Source organism: Hetaerina americana, unplaced genomic scaffold, assembly GCF_022747635.1.
Source record: "Hetaerina americana unplaced genomic scaffold, ioHetAmer1.1.p SCAF_9, whole genome shotgun sequence".
Classification (NCBI taxonomy): domain Eukaryota; kingdom Metazoa; phylum Arthropoda; class Insecta; order Odonata; family Calopterygidae; genus Hetaerina; species Hetaerina americana.
In genome coordinates this window covers 61,885,098-61,904,639 of record NW_027287538.1, presented here as the reverse complement: position 1 = coordinate 61,904,639, position 19,542 = coordinate 61,885,098, and the positions used below count along the sequence as shown (strand labels likewise).

The 19,542-nt window shown below is 36.1% G+C and overlaps 1 protein-coding gene across 1 annotated transcript in view; it reads right to left on the bottom strand.

Annotated features, from left to right (window-relative positions):
- fliI (FLII actin remodeling protein) overlaps positions 1-19,542 on the bottom strand; it is a 38,853-nt gene that overhangs the window by 6,753 nt on the left and 12,558 nt on the right. Inside the window, exons 10-20 of the mRNA XM_071597617.1 lie at positions 18,700-18,924; positions 17,972-18,147; positions 15,030-15,177; positions 13,184-13,401; positions 10,888-11,014; positions 9,791-9,913; positions 8,233-8,386; positions 6,904-7,093; positions 6,051-6,210; positions 1,421-2,229; positions 145-265 (exon numbers count right to left, since the gene is read on the bottom strand). Of these exons, the coding sequence (XP_071453718.1) occupies positions 145-265; positions 1,421-2,229; positions 6,051-6,210; positions 6,904-7,093; positions 8,233-8,386; positions 9,791-9,913; positions 10,888-11,014; positions 13,184-13,401; positions 15,030-15,177; positions 17,972-18,147; positions 18,700-18,924 (2,451 nt within the window). The remainder of the gene's footprint in view (positions 1-144; positions 266-1,420; positions 2,230-6,050; positions 6,211-6,903; positions 7,094-8,232; positions 8,387-9,790; positions 9,914-10,887; positions 11,015-13,183; positions 13,402-15,029; positions 15,178-17,971; positions 18,148-18,699; positions 18,925-19,542) is intronic.

Sequence of the window (19,542 nt, the reverse complement as noted above, 5' to 3'; positions counted from 1 at the left end):
ATTATTTCAAATAGATTTCAACATGTTTTTAATTGTAAAATTTGACAGGGCATGTGAATTTTTCATTTTATTCAATCAGGAGATGAAATAATGCCCCAAAGACCTAGACTATAATATTAACTTTCATAAACAGTGGACACTTACCCCACCATACATTTCCCGAGCTATTTCTTCAACTAATCCTGCCTCATCGGGGTCAGATTTTGTTCCAATCCAAATGTACACGACTCCACCTCCCTCACCAAAGGGAACTTTCAAAATGTAACTGAAAAGTACCAAAAGCAACATGCAGAAAAACTTCATCAAATATCAAAATGGTCAACTTAATTAAAAGTAAATACATCAAGTGGTATTGACATCTTGCCCATCAAGCAACATTTACCAGTGAACTTGAATTAATCATGAATACTTACCCCATTTTTTCCCTTAAACTTTCTAATTTGATGCAAGACATAATTGAGTAGTGACAACTTAAGGATGATTTTAATGGTATTCAAGCATTGGCATTTATTGGGTATATGTATGGCCAATAGAATGGCCAACAGAACTACCGAAGAACAGAAAAAACTGCAGATTTCACAAATGCTTAATTCATAGTATGACTGATCATCATCTGTGGCAGTATGATATGAGAAAAACAGTTATGGTTAAAATAAAGCATTTGTGTAATGCACCAAGTAATTCTATCTTTTAAATGAACACTGAAGAATGCATTTTATACCAATGAAATAAACTACACCAGGGCAGATGCTTGGAAATACAAAACAAAAAGCTAATGTGAATCGGCAGACACATTATGGTGCTTATGGAATAGCTTAACCATTCTTGAATGATTTGATCACAGTGTACACCTGAAATGAAGTTCCACTAGTACAGGAGCATATGAATGTATACCTCATCTTGATGAACCCATGAAATGTCTGAAATTGCCAACGGTTAATAAAAATTCTTTTCTATTCTTACTAGATGATTCTAAAGCTCTAGTTCTATGAAAACTAGAGGTTTATGACTCCCTACGTACCTATTGGTAACACAGAACAGATGTGATAAGATTATTGTTTTAAATAACTGAGAATCCTTGACACACACATACCTACAAGCTCTCTGTAATAGCTTCCATTTTCTGCAGGTTGAAATATCAGCTATAATATATTTTTATGAAATATGTCATACGCAAAATGTTTGAATCATGTTTTATGGAATAGAAAAAAAATTGAATGAAAATAATTCATTTTTAAATGAAAGAAGAGCTGATTATTACCCCTGTTTGGTGGAGCGTTCATAATCTTAACCAGCTCACAGCATGATTTCTGTTAAAAAAATACTCACCTAAATAATCTCTTGCATGCTTACACAATACTTTTCACATGCTTTCAAACTTTTTGCAAGTAAGGTGGCTTTTAGTGGGTAGTAGACTCACCAGAAGGCAGAGTTGAGAGCAGATGCTTCTGGGTTGATTTGTATACAGCGCGTGCACAGGGGTCCCCCATTGGACCTCAGATGGAACAATTCCACCCCACTCACCCCATCATCTGTGCACGAAATAAGCCACGGTCGCTTGTAAATTGCTGGTGGCTTGCTCTTCTCTGGGGTTTTCTCCTTTACCTCTTCCTTCACTATTGGTGGTTCACTGTTTGGTTCAAGTGACTTAGGCATTGAAGGTGGCCGCGGTATAAAAGGCACAGAGGATTCTCGTGATCCAGAGCCCTCCTTTCCATCCTGTCCTTCATCAGCCATGGAAACGCTGTTGTCTGCATTACCACTATCTGATTCCTTCCCTGTCTCCCCCGTTGAGGTTTCAGTGGCAGATTTCTCTTCCTCGTCATCATCTTCCCACCAATACTTCTTCTCCTCCTTCTCAACAGAGGGTTGTTTGGGTGGGGGCTCTTCAGCCTTAGCCTCCTCCTCGTCATCTTCTTCCCACCAGTATTTCTTCTCTTCTACCTTCTCAACGGAGGGCTCTTTGGGCGGGGGATCTGCTGTCTTGGCCTCCTCATCGTCATCTTCCTCCCACCAATACTTCTTCTCTTCCTTCTCCACCGATGGCTCCTTACTTCCAGACTTGCTTCCACTGCTCTCTCCCTTATTTGAGTCATCCTTGGATGCATCCACATCTCCATTTTGCTCCTCGGAAGCCACATTGTTCTTGGTTCCACCCTCTACACCCTTCTTTGCTTCCTCTTCAGCAATTTTGGCATTCTCAGCTGCTATGCGCTCAGTTTTTTCCTTCTGTAATATTAAATTCTTGTTTGAGATCTTTTGGTAGAAAATGTTTTTGGTAGCAATTAAATGTTTCTTTTAAACTAATGAGAATAGGATGATGCAGGATTGTAGGAGGTAGAGGTTATCGCAAGAGAAATTATCATTCTAGAACATATCATACATAGTATACATTAATACGAGAAATATATAATTTATGCAATATGCACTCATAATGGCAACACAAATAGGGTAATGTGTACATGTTTCATTCCAGGGAAGTTTTAATTTCATTGTTCACATGTTTCCAGTGCTTCAACAGAACTCAGATTTTAGAAAAAAAGAAAAATAAAACAAACTCGGTCCATATGAATTCATTTTTGTCAAATTCTATTGGTGACTAAAACATTGCCATAAATAAGTAACAATTACTATGGAAGAAAGAAATAATATGAGTGTGTGTCAATAAGTAACTCGCAAAACTGGATAGAAGCAATACTAATCAAAGCAACTTCCTGAAATTTATTTCACTTTTCTTCATATTCACCCTGTGCATTCATACAATAATCCCACTTCTTTACAATTCCTTGGTAGCTGGCAGCAAAAAACTCTTTTGTTTGCAGTCACAACCAATGAGTAACATCTACAGCCTACGAGCCACTCATTTGCTTTTTTAGGGCCCTGAACAGACGAAAATTACTGGGGGCTAAATATGAACTGTATGGTGGATGTCCAAAGCATGAAATACTCTGCAGCACACCTGTCATCTTAAATGCAGCAGAAACAGCTGCTCTTCTTGGGTACACTCAAGCAACACCTCTACCATCTTGAACTTTCTGCCACTGACTGAATGACTAACTGCGAGATCTCACACAGCCTATAGAACATACTACTACTACTGTCGCTGTACATATATATACATGTACACGTATACAAACAAGCTGCTATCTGCTGGCAAAATATGGGTGTCTGTATTTAAACATGGTATTAGGTAATCTGACATTTGTGACTTACTTACTATCTGGGGATAGCACTTATCCAACAAATAAACAAATTAAAGAATAAAAATATTATGGATCATTTTTAGCAGATTAAATCTGACAACTCTATAGGTAGAATCATCAATGAATACAATTTTTACATGTCGCACTTTAATGAACTTTGGAGGGTGGCTTGGAAACATGATCAATGAAGAAAGAGCAAGACTATGCAACAGGGATAAATAAATTTCAATATTTGTTAGTGAAGTTTTTTGATTTTACCAGATTTAAGAAATGTTATCCAATGCAAGGAGAGTGACTCAAAGCTCATTGAATATTCAGAAAAGAGATTAAACAATATAAGAAAGCTATTCATTCACCACATGGTTGGTACCTGAGCAATGATGATTGAAAAACTTTCAACATGAAAAGCACTGTTTTCCCATTCCCCTGAACCCTTCTTGATGCATTATATCTGGGAGGAAATTGTGGCCTGCATCTGACAAAATAAAAGCTTAGTATGAAATATAGACCTAATATTTTCTATCTCTCCATAATGGTGAACAAAGACTATGATGATAAACCATAATGTCAGCTGGTAGAAGTTTGATTAGCAGCCTCTTTTTCCCAAGCCATGCTAAATTCAAACTATTAGCTAATCCTAGGCCTTACTTCTCCGAGGAAACATAAAAAATGACCACCTTCACATGGAAGAGCTTAATGCAACCAAACAAAATGTGCACAAAAGGTGACGATAGAAGAAATGGTGACATGAATGTGGTTCATTTCACATGAAAAAATACACCCCGATGAAGCAAATTGCAGTCTCAGAAAACCTTTCATTCACTCGCTTTCTATGCATATGGAGACTGGGCTTGCAGGGGTTACCTGTCAATATCTCAGCTGGCACTGCCTTTCCATGCCCAACATACATACATCACACAATACAGTACCACATTTCATGCTAAACGCATGCCAAGGGTGACTGCAGCTATGAAGGGAAGCTTACTGTTAGCATTCTAGCACTGCCTGGAGATGTCACCATATATGAAAACAGAGCCAAGGAGGGAAAATATTGTGGTATGACACATGCAAGATATAAAAAAATTGTTTTTTGATGTGTATAAATGTTCTTGACATTTGAACTTTAAGTGCTTTCACCCTAAACATTTGGAAGATCAAAATATGTAGGAAAATGTATTTGCCATTAAATCCTAAATTTTACATTAAAATTTGGTAGCAATGAAGCAATATGACTACGGTCATCATCACATTCTGAGAATATTTATAATGTGTCACTTGAAAGTAATATTGTAGCAATTTGATTATCATTTAGATTTTGTTGCCTTTCTCTACTTTGTGGAGAAGAAGAGACTCTAATTTGTAGAATTCATGCATTGCACAAAATAGATAGCAGTGGAAAATTAGTTTTTTAAATTTTACATAGCTAGAAATGGGTGATTTGAAACCATAATAGGGGTACTTATCTATAAAAAAATGTATACTCATAACTGCTGTTCGCATACCTTTTCCAGGCAGCCTAATATTTGAGTTTTTCCCAGGTGGGTAGACACCAAGGGCAACAGGAAAGGGGCATAGTTCCAGCTTTTGAGAAATAGGTACAGATATGAATGGTAAAAAAAAAATGGACAGAAATGAACAGCAAATGAGGAAATTCTAGGCATGGCATCGGAAGAGAGGGAGTACATGGAGAAATTTGATGAAGTCATGAAAAGAGGATTAAAGTGACACCAAGTGCTGATGGATTGTTGAAAACAGTGATATAGGAGAGAATTTTGGTGATTGAGGCACAAAATGAAACGATTAAGCATGCAGGGTGGAATGAAGGTTGTTAGAAGGCATGCAGAGATGAAGAATGGTTTGATATATTCTAGGGTGTCACGATATCGTGAGTGATGTTCTGTGGGACATGTAGCTTTGGTTACTACGAGGGTCATCCGGAAAGTAGTACCCGTTCGTGCCGCATGAAGTGCTGACGACGCGAGTAGCCGCTGGACGAGGTCAGATAGCTTCAGTGGCTTGTCTGCCTTCTCTGAGCCAAGTTGTGTGACGCTAGCATTGCCTGTGTTGTTTCTGTGATTGTTTACAATGTTTAAAAAAATTGAGAACGCCGCCAGTTGTGAAGTGAGGGCAGTGATTAAATTCCTCAATGCAAGAAACGTTCGCCCATGTGATATTCATCGCCAATTAAAGGAGGTGTATGGAGACAATGTAATGGACGAGTCGTCTGTTCGGCGGTGGTGTCGCAACTTCAACATGGGGAGGGGGAACACACACGACGATGAGCGTTCGGGGAGACCGTCTGTCATTACAGACCAACTGGTGAGCTCAGTTGACGAATTCGTGAGGAACGATCGGCGCGTCACAATTGATGACATCTGTGAGCATTTTCCCAATGTTTCTCGAACAATTGTTCATGAAATTGTTAAACACCATCTGCATTATGCAAAAATTTGTGCAAGATGGGTCCCTCGCGTATCTCAATGAGCTGGCGGCGAAGGACTATGCAGCAGGAATACAGAAACTTGTCACACGTTATGACAAATGCCTTAATTTGCTTGGAGATTATGTTGAGAAGTAGTTTAAAGTATCCTCTTTCAAATAAAATTTTTTATGTTTGTTAATATTTACTTTTGTGTCTTTATTTCACGAACGGGTACTACTTTCCGGATGACCCTCGTACTAATGGTCATTAAAAACTTATCTTGACAGACTAATGATTATTTAATAATTTTATGCAGATAATATAACAAAGACAGTTACTGACTACAACTGACTATACATGGCGCACAAATACATCACAATAAGAAATACTGAAATGTTGAATGCAAATGAGTGATTGCTACTGACCTCTCTGCGAATAAGCATATCCAGTAGGTGCCTTCTCTTCCCTTTGTGGATGATAAATTTCTGTCGGAAGTGTGCCATGAACTTCAAGTTTTCCTGTTGCTGATGAGTTCTCACAACCTCTAACCTTTCTCCAAATAAACCAGCAAACTTTCTCCGTAAACTGAAAAAATAATAGTTGAATTAAATATATATTTATGTCTAATTAAGAGTGTAAATGTAATTCACAATCATAATACGGAAGAGCAAAGTCAAACACAATACATAGAGTATGATACTACTGAAAGTTGACTATTTTTACTCTTTCGCAGTAGATGGTTTGCTGTCACTGGAATTCATTTAAAAGTTCTGATTCTAAAGCAGAAATAGTTGAGCGAATAAAACATGTTCAAATGTATGGAAATGCATCATAATAATATTATTTAATTGATATTTGAACACATTTAACAGTGAGTGCTGAGTGAGTATAACAGTTACTAAGGCAATCAAGATATCCTCTCTCATGTCAAGTTTTTGCGGTTTGTATGACCTAGGTACTTCTGATTAATGCTCAAAATATGTGTCATAGAATTATTATCATTATTTATAGTCCTTGACTTGGAATATTTTAAAAACTTTGAAAGTATAAGCACATAAAACTATGAATAGCATTAGTAAGACTCACTCATCACAATTATATTTCTACCGTAAAACTCATGAACTTCATGGATATGATATGAAAGTGTTTCCATATTGATGACCCCAGATTAGAAAAAGAGATAGGGTAGTTATTAATCACCAGCTTCAAAATTAACAAGTAAGAGATACAGATGACGATCAATGAGACCAAAATGAATGAAAGATGTGGTCATCTCACCTGAATGTGAAAGTGAGCCAGCCCATGTTTGATGCCTCCCGGCCCTGCCAAAAGTAAACGACACACTGGAAACATTCCTCCTCTTCCTCATCAGGAGCTTCCTCGTTGCCCTCTGCCCCATCATCATCTCCATCTGGCGGAACCCAGTACCGACACAGGAACACATAGCAATCCCCACTGTAGAAGTGACCTGTAAGCACCATTTGGAAATTATTGCATTAGGTATTTCAGTTAAATCCTACCCTGGACACAGCCATCTAACAGAGGATATGAAGACAGTATATGCACACTAAGAACAATGCTTTGTCATATAGAAATGGATGCAAAGCAAGTTAATACGTGTATTTATCCACTATTACTTTCTACATGCATTACTCAGGGAAAATACCATTTTGCTAAAACTGAAAGCAGGACTTCAATGTATGGTATTTGACATTTTATAAGATACACCCTCATTTCAGTTGGGCTCACACAAGAAAAATGTTTTAGTAGGAAACATGAAAGCATGCCACTCCACCAACTTAAGTTTTAGTTCCTTATTAGTTCCATGCTGTTTTATTATGATCAGTTGTGATAAAATAGGATCAAATTCATTTGATAACTTGTTCACACCTCTTTCAACATTACAGTAGTGAGCAACATGATACCCATGTCACATAATTGAGATGACCTTGTTAATAACAATCCCAACTGCAACTCTCTCCAATTGAAAAATAAGTATTATACATAAATATATATAATGATCTAAATATAATGGAGTCAAAATAGGCATTACCGATCATTTGGAGTAAAAATAACATTTAATATTGAACACTAATTCTTGGAGTTCAAACCTACATATATAAGATGTAGGTGATTTTTTGACCTATACTATGGGAAGAAAATTCGGTGCATCTTATATGCCTTGAAATATAAATGATAACTGATAGTTGCATTAAGCAAATAAGAATAAACCTTTCATGACTGTGTATGTAAGCAAGAATATTCCATAACTGTGAGAGCAAACTCAAGCAAACTGTTTTCTTATTTTACCTACACTTTAATTTGGAAATAAGAAAAAAATAGGTTAAATTACAAAGGAAATTAGCTTATCTTATGAAATAATGTTATGAAAATGACGATTGTCCTTTATGGCATTAATATTTAGCGTAAAATATTTAAAAAAACAACTTTTTTTGGAATATAACCTACTTGTATTTATAAGGGTATATAGCATTTCTGCATAAATAGATCATCCTTTATTGGGTTATGTCACTTTAGTTTTAAAATAGGGATACAAGAAGTTTAGAGGAATCGATATGCTAACAACATTGCTGTTGAGACACTCACCTAATTCCTCCTCAGGAAGCCTCACAAACTTCCGGCCCTCAAGAACAAATGCTTCCATTGCTTCTAAGTCCTCATTCCATTCTTCAGCCAGAGCTCTGGCTTCTGCCACGGGCATCAGAGGCTGACGCGGGGCAAAGAGTGCTGCAAGATCAGCCTGAAAACATCAGGGAAAATACCAAGATAAAGACCAAAGAAATTATACAATATTGGAAGTTCCTATTTCTAAGCTACATTACCTCAAACAACCATCCTGCGAAGAGATTTCTGAGAACTTGCATACATCCCATTACCACAGGTGAGCTCATTTAAGTCATTAGTCATTTCTTGGGAAATCAAGTTGTTTGCACAAGAGATGAATTACAGATTTAAAATGGCTCTTTAATCATATAAAGGTGATAAAAAACAAAATAATAAAATCTGCAAATTGGACAAGATGTACACGGGAATGTTATGATATAGGCCATTTCAAATCTACTCATAGGATTATTGAATGGACATTAACAAAAAAATCTCTTTAAATTATGATTGAATGTTCTTAGAACAACAGCTAATGAATCCATCTGGTTGATTTTGTTTAGGATACTTGGTTTCTAAGAGATCGAGACTCAAATATTTCAGCCACATTCAACTGCTACAAAATATTCCCAATTCAACATATCTCTTATCTCTAATGAGCCCAAGACAAATGAGTTTCACCAAACCAAAAACATATTAGGCTACTAGCAGGCATAACATTTGACATAACCTGAAATTTTAAAATTTAAAATAGTGAGTTACTTCTAAATTATTGTCTATTTATTGCTGTCTATTTCATGTCATATCATATCATTTATACCCTAGATGGATGAATATGCTGTTCCATAAACTATGATGTAAAAATGTGATTAGGAGTGAGTGGTTAAGGTTTTCCTTGACTAATAACAAAGCTAGTGCATTTGTCATGAGCAACATTGATTCTGCACCTGTTATAAAACTGTTGCCCATGCTCCAACAGATTGTGAAATACATATTTGGGTAGAAATTTCTAAGGAATGCAGAAATAATTTTACCATAGAAAAAATGTGAATCACTCATTAAATGAAACTTCACTTAATAACAAATTATTATGGATCCCACCATGTCATTAAGCAAAGTACGGTTAAATGGTGGAACATATAAAATAGAAATTTCAGATCAGGAAGTCATAGCATATAGAGAGCCTCCTATTAACTCATGCTACCATGCACATTGTGCACCCCTGGTGTTTGATAATAAATAAACATTTTGAGGAAAAAATACACACTATAATCATGAATTGATGGCCATTTCATGGTTAATCATACCTCAAACATGGATGCAAAAGATTTAAAATTAGTTGAATTTGAAGATAGTAAATGTCACAGAAGAAACAACTAAGAACTTGAATACAGAGAAAATTAATTACTTTTATTTAATCAATAAACATGACGAAAAAGCAAAAGGAATGATTCCTGAATGAGGAAAACTCCACAAAAATGTCATATGTTTAACACTGTGAAAACATATACCTGAAAAAATGGCTTGAACTATGAACTCTCACCTTCGTTTCCTGTCGTTTTGCCCACTCCACAAGATCAGCACCAGTACGTCTCACAGATTCAGCGGTTCTTGTGAAATCAACAGCAACTATATCATCCCAACCAGCAAACTTTGATTTAAAAATCTAGGGCAGGGGAATAAGAATAAATATTTTAACTGGGGAGATTTCATTAATAAGAACAAACTTTAATGGTAAAATTGCACAATACATGCACTTTTTTCACCAAAAATTCATTAAATCATACACACATAGCAATACAAAAATTTGATTGTCTAATTCATTTGATATTTAAATAAAAAAATTGATATAATTCAAATTCTTTATAAATGAAATACAGTGAAACCTCAAATTTACTTATCTCGAACTAACATAAGACTCAAATTAAGTAATTTTTTACAGTTAGTGGACACCTCTCCTTAGTAGACAATTCAGCAAGAACCACGAATCTACACCTCTGAACCCAGAATTCATTAAAAAGATCAAAATCCATCTGAGATAACAAATTGACTTCTTAATTTTATAATTTATATGCATATCATTTCTGTTGAATTGATTTTTGTTAATACATTGCTTATTAAGACTCATTTTATAGCGGGAGTGGAGTGTTGAAAACCATGTAAAACAACACCATAGCTGTAAACTAACCTTTTAAGTTTGAGGTATTAATTCATTTTCATATCAATTCAAATGTAATAAAATGGCTTAAAGCGAATAAAAACACTGAAAAAGAAGCATATAATTCTAATTCTACTAAGGTGGATGCTAATGTAGGGTACACACCAGGATGGTATTTACATTTAGAGTTTGGGCACAATAGAAAACAAAAAGCTCCAAATACTAACTAAGAACACCAATTTCAACTTATGTGCTTTTCTGTTAGTCAATGAAAATCTACAAGGCAGTGCCTCAGGTAGAAAACTTTACCGTACCATCACACTATAAAGAGTCAACAAATATTTTAACAGTATTAAGACACTTGAGAAAATGTAAGTTAATTAAGTAGCATTTTATTTCTTAAGTTTTTCTTAAAAAGCATCCTAAGAAAGGACCGTAATTGAAATGAATAATTAAGGTCATATAGATAAGAGGCACCTCACCTGAGTCTCAGTACCTTCTTGCACACGTGTGACAAGAGCATGGACTGGTCGCTTAATCATAACAAACAACTCCTGGCAGAGTTTCATTGCAGCAGCCCGAACTAAACGTGTTGACTTCTTGCCAAACCTAGAAGAGGAATAATGATATATCAATTTTAATATAAAGATGAATCAATTAAAAGAAAACTGCAAAATTTATCTTCTACGGGCACATATCTAAGACCTTAAAACATAAGACAAGTTAAAACACACTCTAATCTTTTAATTAATTGAAGTAATATATGAGAAAGTTACAAATATAGAGTTTTGAACAGGAGGATGGATCAAGGGGAGAATAAATAAAAGGTTTAAATCTGGTAAAACCTAACTTTATCCTGTTCTTCATTATGTTAATGATATAGTTTCCAAACTATAGGCATCTCAATTTCAAAGCTCTTAAACGATTTAAAGAAATGAGTGAACCGATGTTTATTACAACATAAGCCACTGCCATGGTATTACATTTATCTTCTGTGCCAAGCTTTGCTAAAAAGAGAAAGGTGTCTCCTGTTGCCAAGATACCACATCCAAAGACACCACGCAGGAAAATTTATGGAGGCATTATTAATGATCAAATAATAACACTTTTCCACTAGCTAAATAATATATTACAGACTACATTTGGATATAATACACCATATTCTGGTACAGAATGAGTACAAGGGCTCTCTCATAAATACTGAGATCTGGGAGGAAAGAAAGTAGAAGAAATGGGGAGGGACGGTTGTTATGGGAGGGGCAGTGGAAGGGGGGAGGAATATATGGCATAAGATTGAGAAAAATGTGAAAATCTTAATCAAGCATAGGTTCAAAAATACAGGGTGAAGGGATGTGTTCCCTGCCCTTTGCACACAACAGACAGGAGGGATAAATAAGGAATTAAAGTCAAATTCACTAATGAGGCTGGATGCTTAAAAGGTGTACTACAAGATTTGGCATGCAATAAGAGGAGTTAATGGCATAGGAAAGGAGAAGTTTGAGGTGAACAGCACTGTATGGCAACACCCATTAAAGAAGGGGAGAATACATATTTCCCTTTGTTAACACTCAGTATAGGCTAAATAAATAGGCGTTACATTTGAAATAACAAGTCGATGTTTTTACATTGGGAAAAGCAATATATCCTACCTGTTAAAAGAGAAATTTTCAATTTTTCCATCAAATATCTTTCAAAAGAGGATTCTATCACTTGCTGGAGTTAAATAATGCATAATTCCGCATTTCCTCTACATTGCCATCATGCTGATGGCCATCAACATGATGCCAATGTGGAGGAAACCTGCATAATTCATCTGAATGCTGGACTTAAAGATTAGAGGTGCCTCTTGTTGTTACCACATTAACTCTATAACTACTGAATTCACTTATTTCTAAAGGCACAATAGCCATCAATGACTGAGTTTTAACCTTTCATACTTTTATTTCAGGAGTGATTGAGTGGTTTTAGGAGAAAATTCTTTCAAATAGAGTTATTAGATAAAAACAAACAATTCGTTGGAAGGTTTCTGCGGCGTTGAACTGCTTTGTCTCTGCATTTCTGGGTTCTCCATCTGCGTTGGTTGTCTTTGGGTGACGACAGTTTTGCTCGCCATCCTGCCTGCATCTTCAGATCATAGGTATACCTTCAATCTGAGGATACAGGCAGAATGGCCAGTGAAACTGTCGTCACCCAAAGACAACCAACATGGATGGAGAACCCGGAAATGTAGAGACAAGCAAAACAAAAAATTATTTGTCTACACCTAACAGCTCATGTATTACACATGTACTTATATTTAGCATAGAATAGAATCCAGCTGACAAGCAGCACACTACAAATTATGAATTTAACTTAATCATATGATCATAAATAATGAACAATACAATGAAGCAATAGCATAAGCATTTTCTTTGAAAAAAAACTTACACCATCGGTAAAAATATAAAATAATTAGCAATGGAAAGGGAAATACAAATGGCATTTAGCTATGCCATTTGCCAATGTAATAATACCTTAAAATTAAGGATCATAAGAACATGCCTTTAAATTCTACCAGTGATTACAGGGTAGATACAGAGCTATATCCCAGAATATGTATTCAAAGTCAAACTTAGACATGTTACAATTAGACAACTGGACACAAACTGTGGCAAATGATCTAATATTAACTTCATCGCATTCTACAAATGCACCAAAATGCTCAGTAAACGGTTACACCTAATTTCATCACCCATTTTCCATTACCATTTCTTTCAATGTGAAAAGATAGATGCTCACCACACAAAAATGTCAGCATAGCAGTCAAGAATGTAGACCCCCCTGGAAGCAAGAAGGGCAGGTGTGAGAGGACGAGCGTGGGGTGCTTTGAAGGTGCCTCCGGGAGTGAGCATTGACTCAGCCACGGGCTCCACTTGGGGCAACTCAAGATAGCCCGTCCCCAGGCGAACTCGGTAGAGGCGGGATCCACGCGGGACATAATTGTGATCTACTACCTCCTGAAAGCGGAAGAATATATCATTGGTGATCTATTGGAAATGATATTTTCTAAAATTACCAATGTATGCACATGTAAATGATGTCTTTACATAAAATAAAGCATTCTTCACAAATTCCTCCAAGTGCATTAATAGTGCACCGTTTCAGAATATCTCTCAGGCCAACAAACTCAGTGGCTAGTCCAAGTGTTATGGCTTTGAATTTTGGCTTGGGCAAGGGTTTTATGTTTTCATGCAATGGATTATTTGTGGATGAGTTTGTGTGACCTGACCTCTGCTTCATGAATGCATTAAACACCTAATCATTAATGCCACATTTTGGTCACTTGCAAAAGCTTTTGACTTAATATTATGTATTTGATCTTTAGGAGAGTGGAGGAGATCTCATAGGCCTACTCCAGTAGACTACTTCCAGTACACATTGAAGCATTTTATTCTAACCTTACCCAGTTCACTCAGTAGGTGGATAGGTTGATGAAAGAAAGGCTAAGGTTGTTAAGGAGTTACTGTAGAGCTCTCAGAGTGGGAATGGTGGAAGCATAATAGATAGCCTCCTGAGGTAGGACATTTTTAATTACCCAAAATGCAGGATCAACCAACGAAAACTGTTTACAATGCCAACATCAAATGCTCATCTACATGCCCTTTTGAGATCATAACTGAGATTGCTTCTCAGTATCAAGGATACATTTAGGGTTCCTCTTAGATGATGCACCTGTTGAGGTTGGGCTCTTTGCTACAGAAGTTGACAGTTGGGAAAGAAGAATCCTATAATGAATTTTTCCATAAGCACCCATCCTTGCATCATGACTGACAATGAATGATAAAATACATGTTCTCTTACCAGAAAAACCCCAGTAAGTTATGCATATTCCAGAAATAAATGTGTGTAGTTTTTGGAGAAATATATCAAAGTTGTGACTAAATAATTTGACTCAATGCCTTAATATAGCAGTAAGAAAGAATTTTTCTCAATGTTAACTTATATGCAATTTAAATTTGTATGTCAATAACTCATTTTACTATAATAGTAAATGTTAGTAGTGAAATTTGTGCATTGAGCATTTAATGTTTTATGAGGTCATTGAAATTTCTATTGGAGACTCAAATTGTCGTAAGTGGTACATTTGTCATCGCTCAAAATGGCTGACTCATTGAGGATAAGGGATATATCACATAGCGTAGCCAATTGTGCACAGTGAAGTGATATGGATTCAAATATTTGTTTAAGGTCTAGGAAAAACATTCAACTTCAAATATCAAAATGAGCAATTAATTAGCATTTGAAAAGCAACTGAGGCATAAGGGAGGAACAACAAGTAGTCCAAATATTGTGAAAGGTGAAGTCATTTCAAATGAAAGACCCATCATATTTGTAACCCATGGAATTTGTGAGTCTTCTTTTTAAGTGCTGAAGTGGTCTGCTAAGCACTTCAGTAATGTCACCTTCTACTCACTCTTTATGGCAGTGTCCTGGTAAATAGAGGTGCAAATCTGGGAGAGTGGTCATTTTTTGGCCTGCAATTGCTTCTAGCATTATGTTTCCAATTTTTTTTAAAACTATTACTTTATTAGGTACTATTTGGAATTTACACTGCATCAAGTATCCATTTTTAAACTCCACTCACCTTTGGGATCCCACTGGAGGGTGGAGGAGGTAATCCATCTTCATGCCCAAGATTCTTCCAAAACTCTGTACTTTCCTGCCCACATATTTCTGTCACAATCTCAGCACCATTTTTGCGTTCATTGCGGTCTATTTTCTCAGCCACCAATCTAAAGATGAAAGAAAATTCAGCTGAATATTACATGCAAATCATAATCATATATTTGTCTCAAATAACCCATTATCAGTGTCTGAGCTATTATTCATCAATGCCAGAGAAATCTAGCTTATTCGCCCCCGGAATTAAAGTTTTCCCATGATTTATGACACTTTATTCGTGCTGTTTGAATTTTTGTACAATTGTAATGCAACATTAGAGCTATACTGCATGCTCATGATTTTAATGCTTAATTAATGTGCTATCACAATGGTCTCGAACTTTGATACAACATCATTTTGAACATTGATGCAACTCACTTTGGATAAAAATAATTGCTGAAAAAGCTTCAAAATGCAATCAAAAATAAAGAATTGCCAATTTAAAAATTTGTATCCTCAGAAGAATATTTTTTCATCAACACAAGCTCTGCTGTTCTGAATACTGACTTGATCCAAGGACCCAAAGTAATTACACCTCCAGATATATTGCAAGATTGACTCAACAGCCCCATGGGGATCAAGATAATGTAGGTTACAAACTAACACTCTCATTGATTCTACACAAAATGAAGGCAAAAGAAGATAACAGCTCTTCAGCAATGACAAAAGAGTAAACATAAGGTAGCTAGGTACCTTGCAGACATTTGACTCCAGTTGGTTGGTAAGAGTTAAGCATGACAACAGGGATAGGGATGTGAGCGTGGAAGTACAAGGTATAGTGAATGGAGTGGAAGGAGAAGTAATAAGAAAGCAGAGCTGCTCAAAATAACCCTGGAAAGTGCTTGCATCCAATTATGATATTTCACACTCACAATAATGTTTGTAAATGCTGATGCATTATGCTTTTGGGTGAATACATTAAAAATAACCAGTTATTAATCCAAAGGTCTGTTTGATCTGTGAGGGTAGAGCTCACTTAGTACCAAGCCCATCTGCATGTGAAATTCATACATCAGCAGGGTAATTAGGGAGGTCAGTTCCTTTCCCTGTGCCACCATATTTTCTCAGGAAGATCTGGTACACAAAAAATCACAGAGCTAGGGTGAATCTCAGGTGCCCAGAGGTGTAACCAGGGATTGAACCTGGGCCCTCCAGTCAGTAGTCCACTTGACTACCATGTCCCTTGTAAATGCATATACCACCATGCTCCTTTTTAGTATATCATACAATTTCACAGCGATTCAATGATGCAGAGGTGGTTCTCGGGGGTTTGCTGTGAATTTTTGGGATCAACATGCCTTCCCATTTTCAGGAGCAATGTGAAGTGATGCTTCTTCCCAATGTCTTCATTTCTTTCATGTTGGACCATATTATCTAGCTTTTGTGTCATTTGAGGAGCATGTTATTTAAATCAATAAGAAAATAAAATTGTGCTCATTAAAACTTTGTCTAATACCTAACCATTCACTTTAGGATTCATTTTGAAGGACAATTGGTGATTTTCAGGTCTTTATTTGTAAAACATTATACTTCTTTATCATATCATCAATTCATGCATGAGATGTGCTGAATACACCATTTTTATGATTATTTAATTTAAATAAATACATTTTATTGGTCCCCAGACTTTACAAAGTAAAATATAGGATAAGTCAGAGAACAAACAATCAGCTGTATCAGTGTTCCGAAGACTCCAGAAACTCATCCACGCTATAATAGCATTTATCTATCAGAAAATTCTTGAGATATTTCTTAAATGTACCCTTAGAAGGAGCAGATTTTATGCTTGGTGGCAGACAGTTGAAGATTTTGATGGCCACTTAAAATGAACTCCTATTATACATACCAGAAGAGTGGCAGAATACATGTACAACACTCCTTCAAGTATTATGCCCATATACATGAGCATTGGTGAATTGTTTCATATTATCCTTAACATACGAGGGTCATCCGGAAAGTAGTACCCGTTCGTGCCGCATGAAGTGCTGACGACGCGAGTAGCCGCTGGACGAGGTCAGATAGCTTCAGTGGCTTGTCTGCCTTCTCTGAGCCAAGTTGCGTGACGCTAGCATTGCCTGTGTTGTTTCTGTGATTGTTTACAATGTTTAAAAAAATTGAGAACGCCGCCAGTTGTGAAGTGAGGGCAGTGATTAAATTCCTCAATGCAAGAAACGTTCGCCCATGTGATATTCATCGCCAATTAAAGGAGGTGTATGGAGACAATGTAATGGACGAGTCGTCTGTTCGGCGGTGGTGTCGCAACTTCAACATGGGGAGGGGGAACACACACGACGATGAGCGTTCGGGGAGACCGTCTGTCATTACAGACCAACTGGTGAGCTCAGTTGACGAATTCGTGAGGAACGATCGGCGCGTCACAATTGATGACATCTGTGAGCATTTTCCCAATGTTTCTCGAACAATTGTTCATGAAATTGTTAAACACCATCTGCATTATGCAAAAATTTGTGCAAGATGGGTCCCTCGCGTATCTCAATGAGCTGGCGGCGAAGGACTATGCAGCAGGAATACAGAAACTTGTCACACGTTATGACAAATGCCTTAATTTGCTTGGAGATTATGTTGAGAAGTAGTTTAAAGTATCCTCTTTCAAATAAAATTTTTTATGTTTGTTAATATTTACTTTTGTGTCTTTATTTCACGAACGGGTACTACTTTCCGGATGACCCTCGTACATACATAAATAACAAATATACAGACAAGGTAATGTGGACTTAAATGTAGAACTTATAACCTCTTTGTCATTCCATAAATTAATGTAAAACTAATACATTTAAATTAATCACACACACCAACTATGGATACAGATGAATTGATTTAAGCCACCAGTCATGAAAAAATTACCTTGCTTTGGATCGGAGTGTGTTTTTTGATCTTGGGCCAGCCCAAGTGAAAAGCTTCTTTCCAATATCCAAGAGGAATACATGTCCAACATCCAAAGACGCAGAAGAAGGTGCCACTGGTTCCAAATGAACAGCTGAGCCAACAGTGTGTATACGGTACAGACGGGTTGGGTATGTCTAGAAAAATGAATTACAAATCCTTGCCAAAATTATTAATGAATTTTCTTCTGAGAGGACATTTAATTATAGCATGGCAAAATCTAATCCTTATGAAAATTGGCCGAAGGAAATCTTTTATGCATGAATGTACAAATTTCTGATAATACATAGGACTGAAACTACAAAGATAATTGCTCAGTGAAACTGAAACACAATTCAGTTATGATAGTGATAATAAATGTTGGTAGTAAATATCCATAGATTTAATTTTGAACTGTGCATTTTAATATACATGCATCATCTTTAGGTACAAAATATTTTATACCTGATCATTAGGATGCCCAATGACATATTTGGTATGCAATAAATGCAGTGGAATAATACAGCCAAATTTTTATATCATCATGACATATTTACAAACTGCAGTTGGCCTCAATGACTAACAACTAGGATAATAACGAAAAATCATTGTTTCTCTTCACATTAAATTTCGAAACAAATTTAGCATTAACTTTACAGTTAATGAAGCATGGGATATGAAGTGTATATTTTTACAGTAAAATTACTTACTGCTTCTTCAACAGTGTAGAATCCACTTGGTGTCCTACCACCCCTCACGTATACAATGCCTCCTGTTGACTCGCCATCCTCACTGTCATCCATATCATCAGTCATGAACAGGGCCAAAAACTCTGGTGATTCATCACCCATTTCCTCCCGCTGGGTTCGACATCTTGCACCAAGCCAATTTCGCAAATTCACAGCATGAATGGCTGCACAGGCTCTCTTGTCCAACTGAGGTAATTCAATTTTTCATAATTTTCCAACTATTTTCAATATTTCCAACATTTCAGTTTCTAAGTTTGGTTAAATCAACAGATTTAAAAAAACATGGAAGGAAATAGAGCCTAGGGTGATTAAACCAATTCATTACAGTAATTTATTCTTAAAGTGAAACCTCATTGTTTCTAAACAGATTTATTGAAATTAACATGCACAGAACAGTAACGACAAAAGTAATATGAAAACTATTGAAGGAGTTGAAATTACAAAATAATGTTTGGCTGGCATTATGCCATTTTAATTACGTGACCCATATATGTTATACTTTCCATTTTTCCAAGAACTAAATATTTTTCACATTTTAAAAATCTACCAAATTACTGTATTAGCCCAAATTGAAGATGGTACTTAATATAAAAAATTTTAGGCTTTGGAACTGTCATACTAGTAAAAATAATTTTGATCCATTTTTCACGTATGGAGAAAATTAGCTATGAAAAATTCAATACTTCCCATCAAACACTTTAAGAATATTGTTTCACAATAGATACATATAATTTTCTGCATACTTAACACATTGATTGCACGCCAAGGCTTGACATTAAGGTGCTTGACACACATGTTGCCCTC